This window comes from Anarhichas minor, unplaced genomic scaffold, assembly GCF_050575085.1.
Source record: "Anarhichas minor isolate MPS153535 unplaced genomic scaffold, ASM5057508v1 ptg000029l, whole genome shotgun sequence".
NCBI classification, from domain to species: domain Eukaryota; kingdom Metazoa; phylum Chordata; class Actinopteri; order Perciformes; family Anarhichadidae; genus Anarhichas; species Anarhichas minor.
In genome coordinates this window covers 167,867-185,332 of record NW_027466475.1, presented here as the reverse complement: position 1 = coordinate 185,332, position 17,466 = coordinate 167,867, and the positions used below count along the sequence as shown (strand labels likewise).

The 17,466-nt window shown below is 42.9% G+C and overlaps 1 protein-coding gene across 1 annotated transcript in view; it reads right to left on the bottom strand.

Annotated features, from left to right (window-relative positions):
- The window catches only part of atrnl1a (attractin-like 1a), a 194,736-nt gene that overhangs the window by 30,357 nt on the left and 146,913 nt on the right, over positions 1–17,466 (bottom strand). The window contains exon 28 of the mRNA XM_076104205.1: positions 882–977. Within this exon, the coding sequence (XP_075960320.1) occupies positions 882–977 (96 nt within the window). The remainder of the gene's footprint in view (positions 1–881; positions 978–17,466) is intronic.

The following is a 17,466-nucleotide window of genomic DNA, read 5'->3' as shown; positions in this document are numbered from 1 at the left end:
CAAACGGTTTCCTTGAGTTTAGTAGGAACCTTTGCCTATATAAGAGCTGTTTATCAGGCTACAAACCACCTATCTACAACAGAGTAACTGCATGTTGATTGTTTCTGGCTCATTCCATTCACCAGAGGAGCTCCACAGCAACACATGATTTGGTCAGTGACACCGGTGATTCAGTACTCTCAGATCAGCCTGAGGATTCTGTGTTTGTCTGTGCATGTGGCTGAACACGATTTGATTCCAAAACACTCGGCTGTAGTGTCTGGTCTGTAACCACTGCAGCCCCCTGTGTTTGTTGGCGACTAATCAGGAAACAATGGTATAGCTGCTGCTATTCTTTCTGAATCGACAAGAGTCCATGTTGACTTGGCTGTGCACTGCATTGTGGGATGGCTCTGGGCCTCCCAAGCAAACCAAATTATGTCGAACTGAATTTATGAACCTCTGCCATTTTGATGAATCACAACTCTATTCAACTCCATTCACAACAGGCTTCTCTCAGTGGTTTTCTGAGTAATTTTCTTTTCAAGGGAAAAGCAAATAGGCCAATTCACATCCATGGTCCGCCCACACAGGTTGTTCAACACATTTGTTTTGTAAAACATATTTTTTGATCAACCTCTGCAGGATATTTGGATTAAGATAAGTTGCCATAAATGCAACTTTTCTCAAAGCAACTTGTTGCACTAGCAGTCTGTTGACAGAGTCAGCATCCTGTTGTGTACCCACAAAACGCCCACACACTCACACACCCACAGCACCAGTCGTGGCAGAGGGTCAGAGGGCAAAAGCAACATTTGCTTAATTGCATGGATGTGTATATGAGCACACTGTGCGTGTGTTTATCTCAGTGTGCGCCCGTGTTTGTGTCTTTTTTTGCTAACCTGCAGCAGCTCCTCTTGGTCACCGCCCACCTCCAGCGCTACATTTAGCGAAGCAAAGGGACGACTGGCCATCTGCTGCCGCTCTCTCATCAGCTGCTATAGAGTGAGACAGAAAAAAGAAGAGATTTTTTTATTTAACATGTTACTTTGAGAGAAATATTGGACAGAGTAAACAGTTTTTAAATGAAAAAGACATTATTATTTAGTACAGTTGGACCACAGTGACCTACAGTCAGCTCTACTGCGACCAACTGGAGGTTAAACCGCCTCTTAAATGGTAGTTACTGAACAAAGGGAGAGGGTTGCTCAATTTATCCCTTGCACCCATCTGGATGACAGATTTTGCCCAGCAACCAAATGGTACATGCCGGCTTTTCTAACCTACGTGTAATAAAGGAGGAAAGGAAGGTTTGAAGGACGGATGGAGAAAAGAGAATAGAAGAGTGACGGGGAAGACTGTAAGGAACGGGAAAAAATGTGGGCGCAAAGTAAAAAGAGGGACAGAAAGCAGGACAGCGGAGAAAGACAAGAGAAAAGGATGAAAAGAGGAGAATGAGTGATGGGGGGGGGGGGGGGGGGGGGGGGAGCATAGATCAAAGCAGAATGGTTGATAGAAGAGGAGGAAGGCGAAGAGGAGTAGGGGAAAGGCAGGTAGTGGGGGGGGATGGAGGGAGTCAGGTGGGAGGAGGGCGGTGCAAACTTCATTAATGAGGAAATGTCAGATGAACAAAGGCAGATGGCGAGGCCTTTATCAGCATGAGGTCCAAACACCCCGACTGAAAACACAAACACAGAATACAGTACACAAAAAAACAAAACAGAAAAACATATCGGGAACATACATGCAAGAGGATACTCCCACACAAAAAGGCACACCGACATTGCTATGAGGAGCGATAACAGCATGCTCACTGCACCCTCATCTACCCTTCCCTCTCCATCAAAAGCCCTGTTCCCCGGCTCTTTCCACTTCACTACAGACATGTTAATGTGATTTGGTTTCTACATTTAGCTTGGGGGTGGCCACCTGTTTCACGCAAAACAAACTCATTTCTGGCCGATTACGCGCCAAGCTTCTAATCATCAGTATGCTGCTTGTTGTTTGTGCAGAGAATCTGCCTGGTGCAGCCCCGCCAAACACACACACACACACACACACACACACACACACACACACACACACACACACACACACACACACACACACACACACACACACACACACACACACACACACACACACACACACACACACACACACACACACCTGATTGGTTGAACCAGTGCCGAGAAGGCAGAGCAGGAATCTGGGCTGCAGATTGTGACCCTTACAGGAGGGGAAAACTTGGGTTTGTGTATAACCTGAGAGGGTTTTCTGCTAAGATGAAACACATGAAATGAACCTTCGTGTATCTGCGTGGGAAAATCCAGCCAATGCAAAAGTAAGCGTAGGAAGGAAGAGCAAGGAAATAATAATAAAAAAAACGATAGACTTCGTCAAGAAGTCGAGGATGCAACTGTAGCACGTGTTACTTTTATATGTTTCTTTTCACTCTCTGCTATCAATTATCCCACTACGGCATCAATGGCATAGGGATATGCTTTAAAATATAAAAAAAAACATAGAGAAAAAGAAGCATACAAAGGATGTGAGAGAGATTTAAGAAAATCCCAATGCAAATTAATTGGAACAAAGAAAGAAAAAAGCATGAAGAGCCACAACACAAGCAATAGAAACAAAAACAAGGACACAAAACTGACAAATTGGCATAAGAAAGGAGAGAAAGAGAAGCAAACCAACCCTAAATGTCAATGGCTTCCACACTCTGTTACCTCTACCTAAACTGAAACACCTCCTGTACTTCTGTGTCCTCTCTCCTGTTCCTGATAAAAAAAAAAAGGCTGCACATTGACATTAACCAGCTGTCAGGTGTTGTGCTAGTGCTCCGCCGGCTGCTCGCTTGCCAGTGTCAGCCTCTTTAAGCATGAGTGAATACCACACCTGTAGCCACATCAGCGCAGTCAGGCGCTCCGGCGGCGGCAAACTGCTCTGCTAGCATGCCGCCGTGCCGGCTAACGTGATGTCTTCTCTTGTTAGCTGTCACCGCTATGCTAATGCTGCTCGGATGACAGTGCGTGCTCGCGAGCGTCGCTGTTAGCTTCCTGCTGATGTCAGCTTAGATTTGAAAGGGCCGAGGTGAGAAGGTGTGGGGAGAGAGCGAGGGTATCTCTGTACTCTTTGTCAGCTTCAGATGAGATAATGTAGCCCCTTTAAACATCCGTAGATCCTAAGAGATGCGGCACATTTTGCTTTATTGTCTTTAATGGCTGCTAATAGATTTCTGAACTGATTTTAGTGTAAATCATGAGGAACACAATCAACAGTCCCATTTCTGTGCAAAGGGTTCAGCTGACGCTAACTTCATCTAACTTTAGAATGATTTAACATTTAACAACTTTCACTTTCAAGCGATTTTTCTTTTTAAACTCTTTAGATTGCGAACTGCTTTGACATTTAAAGTAAAAAGCATTTAAGTCAAATGAACAAACAATATGAAAATCATGATGTTTTTATAGCACTACGTCATTTTGAATTGAGTTCAGAAAGGTTTTCCGAGCGGCTTCGTTTATTTGTTGACTACAATATCTTTTGTAAGCATGTGGCTGTATTCATAACTGAACCTGTGTTCTGTTTGGGTGCATCCATGTGAGAGTGTGCGTCATAGGAGGTGTTCTCCCAGCTCTTTCTCCCCTGAAGACACGGCTCCTCTGTTAGCGAGATTAGACTGGTCAAGGTGAGCTGGGTTACATTTGTGTGTGTGTGTGTGTGTGTGTGTGTTGTGGCCTAATAAATCAGTCTAGACATTGGAATTATGTTGGGACATAAAAAGAGGAAGTAATATTCAGCACTGTGTTAAGTTTTAGAGTCTACTGAATATACAAGTGTGTGCGAGTGTGTACTTTTCTTTCGGTTCACCACCGTGCATGTGTACATACAAAAGCAAATGTTCAATTCGAACAGACTTGTTGTCTGCGTGCCCGTGCATGCGTTGTGTGTTTAACGCCCCCCTTTGATAAGTCCTTGAGTGGGCAACAAGGACAAGGCAGCGGCCATCTTCTCTGTCTGCCTTTCGGGCTGTAAATCAGCCATAAAATGGCTAATTAACTCTGCTGTGCTGTAAACAAGCCGCGCCACTCTAGACACCCCCAACTGGATGACAAAAGGAGGGTTGAGTGCAGACAGAGCTATATGTGCCTACTTGTCAATGAGAGAGAGAGAGAGCGACGATATTTAGCTCTCCAGCTTCAAGGATTTCAGCCGGATGTCTGAAATTCAAACTAAATCACAAAGTTAACATTTCCTGTGAGTACGCGTCCATATTGGATGTGCCAGTGTTTACCTACAGCCTCGAGGGGGAGCATGACATCCATTCCTGCATCCATCCGTCCGCCCAGCCATCTCAGCTGGACAGACAGACTCATAAACAGCCAGGAGAAAAATGAGAGTGCAGCAACAATGAAGCCAATCACATGGTGAATTATGCTTCGCAGAATGCGGTTAAACCAAAGTAGCACCTGCGAGCTCAAATTGCCAGTCCTGTTAGATGAATCGGAAATATCGGCGTAATGTGCCGTTTGCTGATTTTGGATGCACTCCTGCGCAAATGACTGGTTTCACAACACGACGAGTGGCTGACTGCTACCATGGCTGCAATTAAACTCTGTGAGGGCAAGAACAATAGTATCATCACATCAGCAAGCCTGTGAACACACGTCAGTGTGTTTTGTTGTGTTTGTGTGTTGGTAGGTCGTGGTGGTGTATCCCGTATTCTGTGGCACGGAATTGCTGTAAATATGTGCACAAAAACCCTCCGAAGGGACATGAGATTTTGGGCAGTATGCTGAAACAGCGTTTGTTTTCTTTTTCCACATAATCAAGTGAGTGACATAGACTCTATGACCAAATGTATGTGGAAACATTGGGCCACATACTTTCTGTATGTTTGGTATGGGACTGTAATTTATGTTTTGGGACCCTTAGTTCAGAGGAATGTTAATGCTACAACATACATGATACAGTATTTTAGACATAAAGTGTGCTTCCAATTTTGGGGTTAAACCGTGGGGAAGACCTTTTCCTTCAACATGACAGTGCCCCGTGAAGAAAGGCACGTCCATAAAGAAATGTTTTTTGGTGTGGAAGATCATTTACTGGCCTAGACAGAGCCCTGACCTCAACCCCATCCAACACCTTTTAAATTAATTGAAAAACCAGACCTTATCTCCCAAAATCAGTGATGCTCTTGAGGCCAAATGGGAGCAAATCCCTTAAACCAGGTTCCAAAATGTTGTGGATTGCCTGAAACCAAAAGTGTGGAGGCTGCAACATCCGCAGATTAATGCCCTGGTTTGGGGATGACATGCAATCACAAGTGGATATAGAGTACACATGTCCACATACAATCACATATTAGCATAAAAAATAAAGTAGAAGAAGAAAAAGCAGGATGAGGTAGTCGTACACGAACAAACGGGAACAAATAAAGATAGAAAACACACCCGAGTCAGAGCAGAATGTGCTGATGTGAACCTACTGAACAACACATTTCTCATCCAACATTACTGCCCCTGTTTCCCCTGTAGATGTAATGCAACATCAGCGTCCATGCTCCTCCAGTCCATCTGTATCCTAACTAGATGGTTTAATCAATGCCACAGAAGGCTGCAGGTTTAGGTCTGATTAATGTTTTAATCAGAGATACGAGGGAAACAACCATTTCTGTACAGGGGTTATAACTCTTCCTGACTGTTCCTAAATCCACAGAGAGTCAGAGCTTCACCGTGTTGCACTGTTTGGTTCACAAGATGTGTTAAAGCTAATGTCAGTGTTCAACAATGTCCTAAGATGAGCAGCAATATAAGTTAAATAATCACCATGACGTTGCTACAATGGCTGCCACTAAAAACGGATTTCTTTAAAGAACCCAGAAATCTCTATAGGCTACTGGATTTCTGTATCAGTTTCCCATGAAGACTGTAATGTAGTTCCCTCTTAAAAAAGACATCTAATGAATGAGTCAAAAGTAAATGCAAATATGAGAAGGAACAATTGAAAAGGTGGACCGTGACTGTACATTTTTACGGTTCAGCACCGCCAGGAAAAGGCAAAATCTTCTAATGTAAAAGTCAGTCAAGCATTATGTGTCTCCGCAAAATCCGTTTTCTTTTTTAGTGCCAGTAGGGCAGGACAGGGCTATACGTCTGTTAGACAAATTATCCTCTCAGCTTTTTGGATCTCAATTTTTAGAAGGAACGTTACAATCACAAAAGTTAGTTAGATGTTTCCTGGCTAAAGGAGTAAAATACCATAGCTCTTGTGTCTCTTGTGTCTCTGTAGCTCAACATAACCAGTATAAAAACCATTAGAGATGCCGCTATTATGCTGCCGACATGCTGCTCAGGCCACATGGTTGGTGTCAAGAAGGCGAACCTCAACATACATGAAGTCCTTTACTTGGGGCACCAACTTGCCACCAACCCAAAAGACGCCAAGACACACACTTTCAAAAAAGCAATATGAAGAGACCAGATACAAAGGGATACCCACACTATCTGACTCTCAGAGGACAGCACTGGAACACCATGAGGCATCTACACAAACAAGACACACATACACAAACGCATTCATACAACCCCGATTGATACAGATAAGTTTTCAATTATTCCCTTATTATGTGGCTTTTGAAGCTCAGTGCTGTGACTGGAGACAGATAGGATTTGCCTCTCAGCATAAAATACGATATTACGGTATTGAAGAGACAATGAATCAATTCAGGCGCAGCGTCCGCAGAGACACCGCTGGTTTGATCCAATGCTTTACAAAGGACACACACGGGTGCTCTGGTGGATTTACATCATAAAAGCACTGGGAACAGATGCCAAATGTGTCTTTCGGATGTGTGCAGACATTCAGGTGTGAGCACAGACAGACTGACTAACACTGAGAATTACACACAGAGACACATAGCTGCCTCTGGAAATTGTATTTGAGCAAGGCCAAAATCGAGAGGCGATAACAAATCTCATTTCCTGCATGTTTGCCAAGTTTCCAGCGACATTTGTCTCCTGGCTGAGTGTGGTGAGTGGGATCCGAGCAGAGTAAACAAGGTCAGAGATATTCTCGTCCGATGGGATCTGCCACACCACACCAGCATCCAACACACCGTCCAAGTTAGTGGACAAAGCACTTGATATTCTTGTTCAGTGGTGGCTGCAAGACATTTGAAGTGTGGTTCTGCAAAAACCAGTACCACCAAACATCTGTCTGTAGTCATGTTTAGTGACTCATAGCAGTTCAGTTGAGACCCAATGTCCCCTCTAAGGCCCAAAGCCCTAAACCCTATGCGCCTTAACTGACGTCACCTGGTAAATGCTTGAGTGGGAAAGGCTGCGAGGGCTTGGAATGGTATAAATACAAATGGCACAATGCGGCGACATATCACGTTACCTTGCTGACACTGTAACATGTTATGTACAATTGTGGGTTTTTATCTTTATGTTTTTTTACTGCCTGATTTGAACATTTTCCAGGATCTTGCCTTACGAGACAAGAGGCAATTATCAAATAATCTATTTATCAAAACGGCTTCAACAAGCAAAGTTAAAAAACATGGTTGATGAGTAAACCAGGTGTGTGATCTAGCCTATGCTTGCACACCTCTGATTTCATGTTTTTTTATGAGCCATCTTAAATTATTAATGACGGGCTTAACACCTTTGTGCCACGTCTCCAGGCTTCCCCTGGTTTAACCTGACAACGCTGTGAATTGTGGGTAATTCCCTCAGGCAAAGTCATCATGGAGGGCTCAAAATGTCTGGGAAAGAGCCATCAAGCACTTGATGAGTCTACAGTGGGACAGTCCCGAGATAGCAGGAACGTGCCTAAACATGGACACGAGGACTGGGTCATCATTGGAATAGAAGAATGACTCAATAGGCGAACTACTCCTACAGCACAATCCACTTCTCTGCTTTCCAGTGTGTTCACTTTGTTCCAAACAACCAATACATTGCTTAATACAATGGAGCTTCGGAGCGTAAAGAGGATGTGCAAAAGAGAGGAATCAAAATGACTATAGATGCCACAGCTCCAGCATATTCCACCGTTGATTTTTATGTTCCAAACACTCATAGTTCCTTCTCAGCGACTAGCTTTTATTTCTTGCTATCACCTCTTCTTAGCCCAAAAGCTTTATCAGTAGAAGTATATTAACAAGTTAAACGCAAAGCGACATTTGTTTGGAACATACTGCACATATAAATGGGTAGTAAATAAATGGATTATGCTATTGGAAGCCATTGTAACTGCTGTGAATCAAAGCTGAATAAAGCTTTTTTTGGAGGTATGTATTAGTTTTTAGACCATCCCAGGAAACCATTGGCTTCCATTTATTTTCGTACAGTATGAAAACCAATTAACAGACTTTTTGAATTTCCCTTAATCACATTGTACATCAAGTTTGCATTAAAGTGTTTCACATTAACATTATGTGACAATGCAGTTCAGTGCAGGTGGTAATGGAAACAACAATTAATGAAGACTCGATGTTCACTGTGATGGATTGCATCATTTGAGTTTGTAGAGAACGGAAATGATTGGAACACCAACAACCCTTCTGAAATAGGCGGAAAAAAATCTTTATGGTTTGCAAAATGGTCTGTTGAGTTGAAGTGCTAAGTATGTGATTGAGAGGAAATGGGCTAAAACTTGAAAAAAAACAAACACTGGTCCTTCAAGGTCTTCGCAAAACAATCAGTGATTGTAGAGGTGCTTATGTGCTGCAGGACTTTATGAGAGCTGGATTATCAGGGTTACGATGAGGGGAGATATTCGTAAGGGTAGAAAGACACACACAGGCACTCAAAATGTCAAGGGTGTGTTTTTAACTTGTCCGATACGGAACCTGGCTCTAAAACTGTCCCTTTAAACAGCTACAACAGATGGAGGCAGGAGGTTACGACTGCAGATCGAGTGAACCGGACAACCTGATCGCAGCAGAACGTCTTCGACACACCCTGGCATGGTGGTAGAATAAATCCCCATTTGATTTGGAGAGCTAATTAGAGAGGGCCAGAGAGACAAAGCGAGACAGAAAAGGCTTATAGATTGTGTGGCTTGTAGCTGTTACTCTGAACAAGGCAGACACACTCTTGTGATATGACCAATAAGTCCCATTCACAGCTAACCGCCTGGCAATTACTGCTAGCGCATCGACTGGCGAGAGAAAGGGAGGGAGAAAAGACAACACAGAGAGAAATATTCCCCGTCAAATACAACAAAAATAGGCCAAATCACTTTGGTTTGTGAGAGAGGAAACTGTGAAATGCTAATACATGTACAGTTTGGTAGCCTGAACATTTTCAAAAGTGATTCTGAACTTCTGAGGCAGACAGCTCTCTTTGCACCACTGCCAGAAAAAAAAAAGTTTGTTTTCTACCGTATCTGCTGCAGTGGAATCAGAGAAACACAGCACTGAATTATAATAAAATTGCAATTTTAGAAACATTGACCAAATGGCACTTTTCTCACACATCTGGCTGTTTGTTCGATGCCAATGCTGAGACTATGAAATGTAGCACCTTTAATCAGTGTACCTTTAAATGATGATATGAAGAGTAACAATGTTTCCCTTAGTGTTTATTTTTCAAGTGTTTCTCAAGACAACACTCACATGTTGAGAGGAGGAATGCCTAAAGTGACCAATAACTCTTCTAATGTACATACGGCACAGTATTAAGATGGACTTCAATGTAAAATATCTTCTCACAGCTAATAAAAAGCAAAGTTTGACACCAATGTTCCCAAGAAAACTGTGAAAATGGAGGTGAATTTATCTGAATTTGAATAATTGATTTAAATTGTCCAGACTAAACATTCATGATATAGAGATTAGGTGTCTAAAGGCTTTACTGAAGTGTCAAACCACGAGAAAATATAGGCTGTTGAAATGACTCATTTTCTCTCACTGTCCATCCCTCTATTATGTAAAGATCGCCGTGTTAAGCAGTGTGGTGACCTGGTCCACTAAATCACCACCGCTAACAGACAGAGGGAGACAAACATAAAGAGAAAGAGAGAGAGACAGATAAAGAGAGAGCGAGCGAGAGAGAAAGCTGGAAGGGGAGAAAAGTGGGCCCTTTTCAAGGGTCATCCATTATATGCCATCACATTAGCCCTCATCATTGGCCTGCTCCGACAGCCATCATCTATCAACACACACAGACACACACACACAAAAAGGAAAGACCGCTGAGGATAACTAGGCTGTGTGTGTTTGTATCCTCGTCTCATCTATCTCTCCATCCCATTTCTTCAGATGGCTGATAAAAGTCCAGCAGCTGGAGTTAATCTGCTGTCCCTGGCACATCTAACTCTCAAGTTACACTCACAAGTTTCACAAGTGCAAACAGAACCGTCCGTGTGTGTGTGTGTGCCACACATTGTATTCTTCTGGTTCCCACGAAGAATACAACAGTGCTTTTATATAAAACATGTTTTTAAGATGTTTGCCTTTTATTTGATCGTGAAAAAGAAATGGATGACATGCAACAAATGTCCCTCGCCAGAATATGTTGTGTGTGTAAATTTTTGATTCGCTGTTTTGCATTTACAGTATTTATCAATTCTGTGCTACAGTTGGAGATGTTGGAAACATCGGTATGAATAAAATTGGCTGCCCTGGTTGTATGACAGAGTTTGTAATTTTTCAATAATTATGTAATATAGCAGTGAAGAAAGATGTATTTTTGCATACAAGTGTGAACTTCTTTGTGAGATCCGGCTCTTGTACAGTGTGTGTAGGTGTGTGTGTTTATAAATGTGTCTGCCAGAGGGGGAAACTGTAGGTGGTTCTGATTATCGCCTTGACAGCCTGATTTACAAGATTTAAACAACCGTACATCCTTGTGACCACAGTCTCACACACACACCTTCCACAATGAGCACACTGGTCTGAAACACTGCCAGGCCCCAATAACACACACTGCGTCTCTCACTCACTCACTCACTCACACACACACACACACACACACACACACACACACACACACACACACACACACACACACACACACACACACACACACACACACACACACACACACACACACACACACACACACACACACACACACACACACACACGGTCCCTTGGATTCCCTGGGAACGCTGTTTATCCCGTCCATTTAGTCCATTTAGCCGTGTGTCCCATTAGTACCAACCTCCCATCTGTCTACCGGGCCCCCAAAGGGGCTCCAGTGTGTGTGTGTGTGTGTGTGTGTGTGCTTTATGTTACCTACTGATCGCCGCCCCTCCCCTCCACAAACTAATCAAATATCAGATTAACGTTCATCAATCCCCACCTGCACCAGCGACGCCGTGCATAATCATTATGTCTGACCTCTCTGGTTGGCTGGCTGGCAACCTTCCTATCCACCAATTACACCCCGCAGCCGACAGGCCAGCTGACTGCCACTTCCTTCCCCGTGTCCAATTAGATCGCGTCGACAAAGCGACACAGGTCGGCCGAGGCTGTGGACCCCGAGGTCGAGGAAAGCGGCTCTGATTGGGCGTTAGTGAGCCGTCAACCGCACAGGCAAACCTTTTCCTAATGAGATCATTACATCTTTATAATGCAGTAATGTGAGGAGATGTGTAATCATTCTGGGCCTAACTCGTTGTCAAATGTGATTTTATTCACTTTGAAACAACTTCATGGCTCTTGAGAGGGAAACGGGTCGACACAATAAACTCAGCGGAGGTGTCTGTAAGTGATGTGGCTGTAATTTGTCCGATGGAATGATTCTGGCTTCTAAGCACTGATTGGAATGTGCGGTGACCAACAATGTAAACATCAGATTTCTGATGAACATTGCTGATTTTAATACTCAATACAGAAACACAAGTTCTTGTTTTTACTTCCCTCCACACCTCCTTCTTTCGTCTCTGTACATTAGGGCAGTTCAGTGTTACAACTCAGGTCGAAACATTTTCAAAGGTTTGTTTGAATTTAATTTGTTCCATTAATAAAGAGTTGTTGTTGTTAGCTGTTCGTATTGTTTTTACCTTGTAAGTCATTGTGTCATCATGGCAGACTGTGGTGCTGGAGACCCCGACTGTAGCGAGACACTACCACAGTACCTCACATGTGTTAATATGTCCGTCTCTCACGCAATAGCATCACAACCGTGCAAGATGCGGTCACGAATCTCTACAGTTGTGTAGTTGAGGTCAAAATGACGGTTGAGTTTGAACATGGGTGTGGGTGTGGCAAGGGCGCCAGAAGTAGCGGTTAGGAGGTGGTGTGATCCCATCGCAAGATCAAAACTAGTTTAAATTTAACTTTGGAACTAGGACAACAATTATACTTGTTTTAAACTTGCTTTAACTATTTGTTTTACATTCGTTATGCATTTGTCTTCTTTAGACTATGGTCATGTTTCATATTATGAGGTCTCTTATTTGGTTTTATGTCAAGTCGTCCGAGCAGATATCCATCGTTAAACATAAAAGAGGATTACAACTTTTATTTTTCTTCACTTGCTGTATTGCACCTTTAATGGAGCAGTGTACACCTGCTCCCACCGGTTAAACATATTGAACATACAGAGAACACAATCAGTATATTTAATCGAACTCAAACAAACCGGCTTGTTTCCTAAAAAAGCCGGAGTACACCAACAATTACAAGAGGCCCGATGGGGAGTCACTGCGGGCGAAGCACAGGATCTTGACATCATGACATTTAATTTAAAAAATACATATCCTTGTGTCCCTTTCCTCACCATCTGTCTTTCACTCTTTTTTCATTTATCCTTGCCTCCTTCCTCCTCTCTCTGTGCCAGTGAAACCCGGGTGTAGAGCTGCAGAGCTCGGCACTGCTCAACAAGGCCCCATCTCATTAACAATGGCCTCAGCTCGCCAATATACACAACTCATCAACTGAGAGTGTGCATTTGTGTGTTTGCGTGTGTGTGTGTGCGAGAGTAAACTAACACTGTGTTTGTGCGTGACAGGGGAGTCAGCAACTTTAACGCCAAGCCCTGCAGGCCTCATCTCGAGATCTTTTTAACAAGGAGCCGCCCGATCAATCTCTGATCGATAACTATCTGGAGCCCGCCAACATAAAAAGGTGTGTGCGTGTGTGCGTGCGTGCGTGTGCCACGCTGACTAATTCAGACATCTAGGCATAGCGCTGATCCTGTTGGGCCCCGGTTCAGTGCAGTGTGCCAGCTGGGGAAATGAAAAACCAGCGGCGTCTTTGGCTGAGCTATCGCCGTCCAGGAGGGGAAAGCTGGCAGAGAGGGAGACGTCGATAGTTTTGGGATAAACAAATATTCTGAGACAGAGAGAGGTAGAAAGATAGTGTGAGCGAAAGATAGTGTGAGCGAAAGAGAGAGAGAGAGAGAGATAGAGAAGAGGGGAATTCAAGAGCAGAGTGAAGGAAGCCAACGGTTTTACCAATAAACAAGCCAGCACAGCACTATTGCAGATTGCCATAGAGCTTAAGTATACAGGATAGAGGCATTAGAGTCGGCCCCATCAGAGCAATGCAACAAGAGCTGATCATGCATCTGTGTAAGTGTGTGTGCATGCAAGAATGTGTTGACAAAGAGTGTGTTTGCAACAGAGAGAGAGAGAGAGAGAGACTAAGTTCATGTGCATTCACGTTTAAATGCTCAATAAGCTGGTCTGAGTGGTTCAGTCTTAAATGGTTTCTCTATTATTCATTTGATTTGTCCGTAGACATGTCAATCATTCAACAAATTACACACTACATGGCTAAAGTCTGGTTTCCAGTTGACTCCAAATATGTTGGATGGGACTGAGGTCAAAAAAACATAATGATCATGGACCAGTCACTGTCAGACGGGCACCGTCATGTCAACCCTTAAGCCTTTCCACTGAAACACAATACTGTCCAAAATATAATGTTATGCTTAAGTATTAAGATTCCGCTTGATTTGAAGGTAAAAACAGCTCCAGACCAAAACACAGGGGTGTCCACATACCTTTGGCAATGTAGTGTATTGATTAACATCCTGATGTGGAAGTATGTATTTCATCTCTCACATTTCACATGTATTGTACAAGCAGCATAGTCATGATTCCATAGATGGACAGACAGACAGATTGAGAGAGAGAATGTTCCTTAAAAAGACTAAATAATAAAGTAAAATAAACTACAAATAATAAAATATATTATGAGATACAGATAGCAGCATTCATAAAATAAAAAAGGAAGAGGTTTAATGTCATAAAGCGCACATATTTATGAGCTGTTTTCCACGATTTCTTTATCCTTTGTATGAAGTCTTGTTCTCGTTTTGATATCGTTATCATTACTGTTTGTATTATTTGTTTGTTTACTTGTCCGTCTTTTGTAACTTGACAGCATTATTAATGAGAATCCCTCCAGGTGAAATAAAGCTTGATGATGAGATGAAAGCATCTGAATGAACGCCTGCACATCAGTTGTCCTCGTGTAATCCCTTTATGTTCAGTTCATTTCAGCCGTGTATGTTCGTGTGTGTGTGTGTGTGCGTATGTGCAGCAGTGTGCGATGTGTGTATTGTAATTTGTTGCCCTGCAGCTTTGAGTAGCGGCTCATTATCTGAGCTGATTCCCATCTTCCCTCCCTCAGGGCTGTTACAATCACAAAATCATTGATTCGCTCCGCTCCCCAAAACAATGGATGGTGGATAAAACCTTGATGGAATAGATTTCCAACCTGCCTGCTTTAGCCGCTCATAAAACTTAGTTAATGTCTGTGTCAAACCAGTGGGGTTTGTTCACTTTCTTTCAAATCTCTTGATCTCCGTCTTAAAGACACAGTACAGTACTTCCTGGTCGGATTTAGGTGAGAGGATCTCAATATAAACTCCAGATCCAGATTCTTCCCAGGTCTCCACGTTAGTGATTCTCACAGGTACAGCTGTCGTCAACTGTCTCATTCGACATCTGACATCCATTCATTGGGCCGACATACCCAGCGCAGCTGAAACCCGTCTACTCACACAGCATATTGACACTTTTATGCCTTTTTTTCCCGTGGCAATATTTTCCAATAACTGGGAGGTCACTGGGTTTATTCTCAGCACAGGATGTGTTCCACTGCATTGAGTGTGAAGAGTCCCACAATGACAGTGAGACTGTGAGATGCTGAAAAAGCTACATGAAAAGACAGGAAATAGCTCCTGAGCACAGAGGACAGAGAAGGCACGCACGATTCAGAGCAGCGTCTAAAAGGTAAAGCACTACAGTGAAAGCTACTGGAACAAAGCGTTCCTCCTGTGTGAAAGCCTTTCGACTGTGTGTGTGTGTGTGTGTGTGTGTGTGTGTGTGCGCACTGCTTACTAGTCCACAAGTCAAACAGAGGTAAGGGCTCTCAGACTGGATGTTGCGAGCCAAAGTAGCTGGCAGAGTGAAGAAAAACAGTGAGAGAGCAGATGATGGATTCCTGCTGTGATAACACAACGCTACTCCACATCACACAGAGTTCAGACAGAGAGAATCTTCGAAGTTGCTCTTGAAAGAGGGAAAGAAGAGGAACGGGAGGAGGAGAAAGGAATAGCACCAGAGCCAAACTTCTATATCTGCCGCTGTGAAAACGGGGTGACGAGAGAGGTGTGTGATGGGGGGAGGAGAAGGGGGTGATGGGGGGAGGAGAAGGGGGGGGGGGGGGGGGGGGACACGTGAAGACAAAACACTGTTGCTGGAAAGCTGAGAGAGAAAGTGGAGAGGCAGCAGAGCGTGGAAAGAGGAGGAGAAGGAGAAAGTTAAAGTGGAGTGATTACCTCGATTTCATTACAACTTTATATTCTGTTTTGAACGCTGTGTCATGTTGTGGCCCTTTAGGCGAAGAGGAAATGAAAGACCTTTTGAAGTTGTTATGACAAAAGCGTTTGCCTACTTGTATATCAAAGTATCCTATTACAATGCTTTGTATGATATCTTATAAAAGTTACTAATTTTTTTGTGTTTTCCTACGAACGTCCAGCAACACGTGTCAGTTTCCTCTCGTTAGGTGCTTACAATCTTTTCAAAATAAAGTCGGTGTCTGTTTTAGTCTTTAAGGATAATATACCAAATCATTTTGTGGCATATCTACAAATCACAGAGCATTCTTCTTCGTAGGTATAGCTACGAATGCTGGATGAGACCAGCCTGTGTATTTACACAACCAGCAAAGACGCAGTTTTACTTGAGTTTCCTTCTGAATTGTCATCAGCCAAGTAATACAAATATGCTTATTTTCTATTTCTAAAGGATTCTGAAGATGACTCGAACTGATTTTTATGACCACACAATAACACACTGGCCCTTTAAAACATGGCTATAGAGTAGAAAGAAAGAAGAGAGAAAAGCAGATCTATGTGCCGAGGAAAGAAATAAAAACCCATATTTTGTGCAGCATAGCGACTTTTCAGCGCTTTTGTTCCAAACCATTAATAAACACAGCACTAATGCACTTCCATTCATCTTACTCAAAGCCTGGTGGTAACGAATATCAAAGCCATTGTTGGAACCCCCTCCTCTACACCTCACCATTCCAGCATGAAAAATAACCCATTTTCTCACATTATGCTATTTTCTGTTTTGATCAAAGACTTTTATTTTGACAGCTCAAAGTAACCCATTTCAAAGAAACGGACCTTTATATATATATATATATATATGTTTTTATTATTATTATTTTCTTGAAATCAATTCCAGTTATTGAGTCACTTGGTTTCAACAGTAAAATCAAATGCCACTGCTGCATTTATGAGACTTGATGAAATATGGCCAGACATGCATTTCCAGTGACATCACTCACCAGAAAAACTAAAGCATTGGTTCTTTGATGAAACACCTGAATGACCTCCAGGATAAGTATGTTTTCACTGACAGGAAACCTCGTGTGGCTGAGCAAATAATAACTGTTCTCTGTTAGTGCAGTAAAACCTCGATGCTGGGAGGTCAGGCAGGAAGGCTGGATGTTCTACATGAGAAAATGCGTCCGGGATCGGTAAACAAGTAGTTTTGATTCCCTAAACTAAAGCAAACCTTTACCGCAGAGGTTGCACATCAGAAAATGATCCTTTGAATCTCTTTTTGTCGTTGGTGACGATTTTTGAAAGGCACTTCAAAACGACGTCATCCTGCTGGTACGTAGTGTCAGATCAGAAAATGATGCGTGGGTTGGTTTGGAGTATTTTGTTGTGAAGGTGCTGTATGAGGACCATGTGCTCACATGAGCTAAATTACATGAATGAGATACTGGAAACCATGGCTGGCAGAATATGCCAAAATGTCCTCTGTTTAACCAAATGTCTCAATCTGTACATTTTGTCTGGTTAATTAGCTAAGCGGAAGAGACAATCAGCTCTTTTTTCATGTCCGCCTCCCATGGAGAAGTTGACCCGGGATGAGCAGCTGCCCTTGATTGACAAAAATTAAAGAACAAGTATCCCCCGTGATTGGGTAATTGACTGATGAGGAGCAGTTGTCCTTCCGCATGATTGGGCAATTGACTCAGGAAGA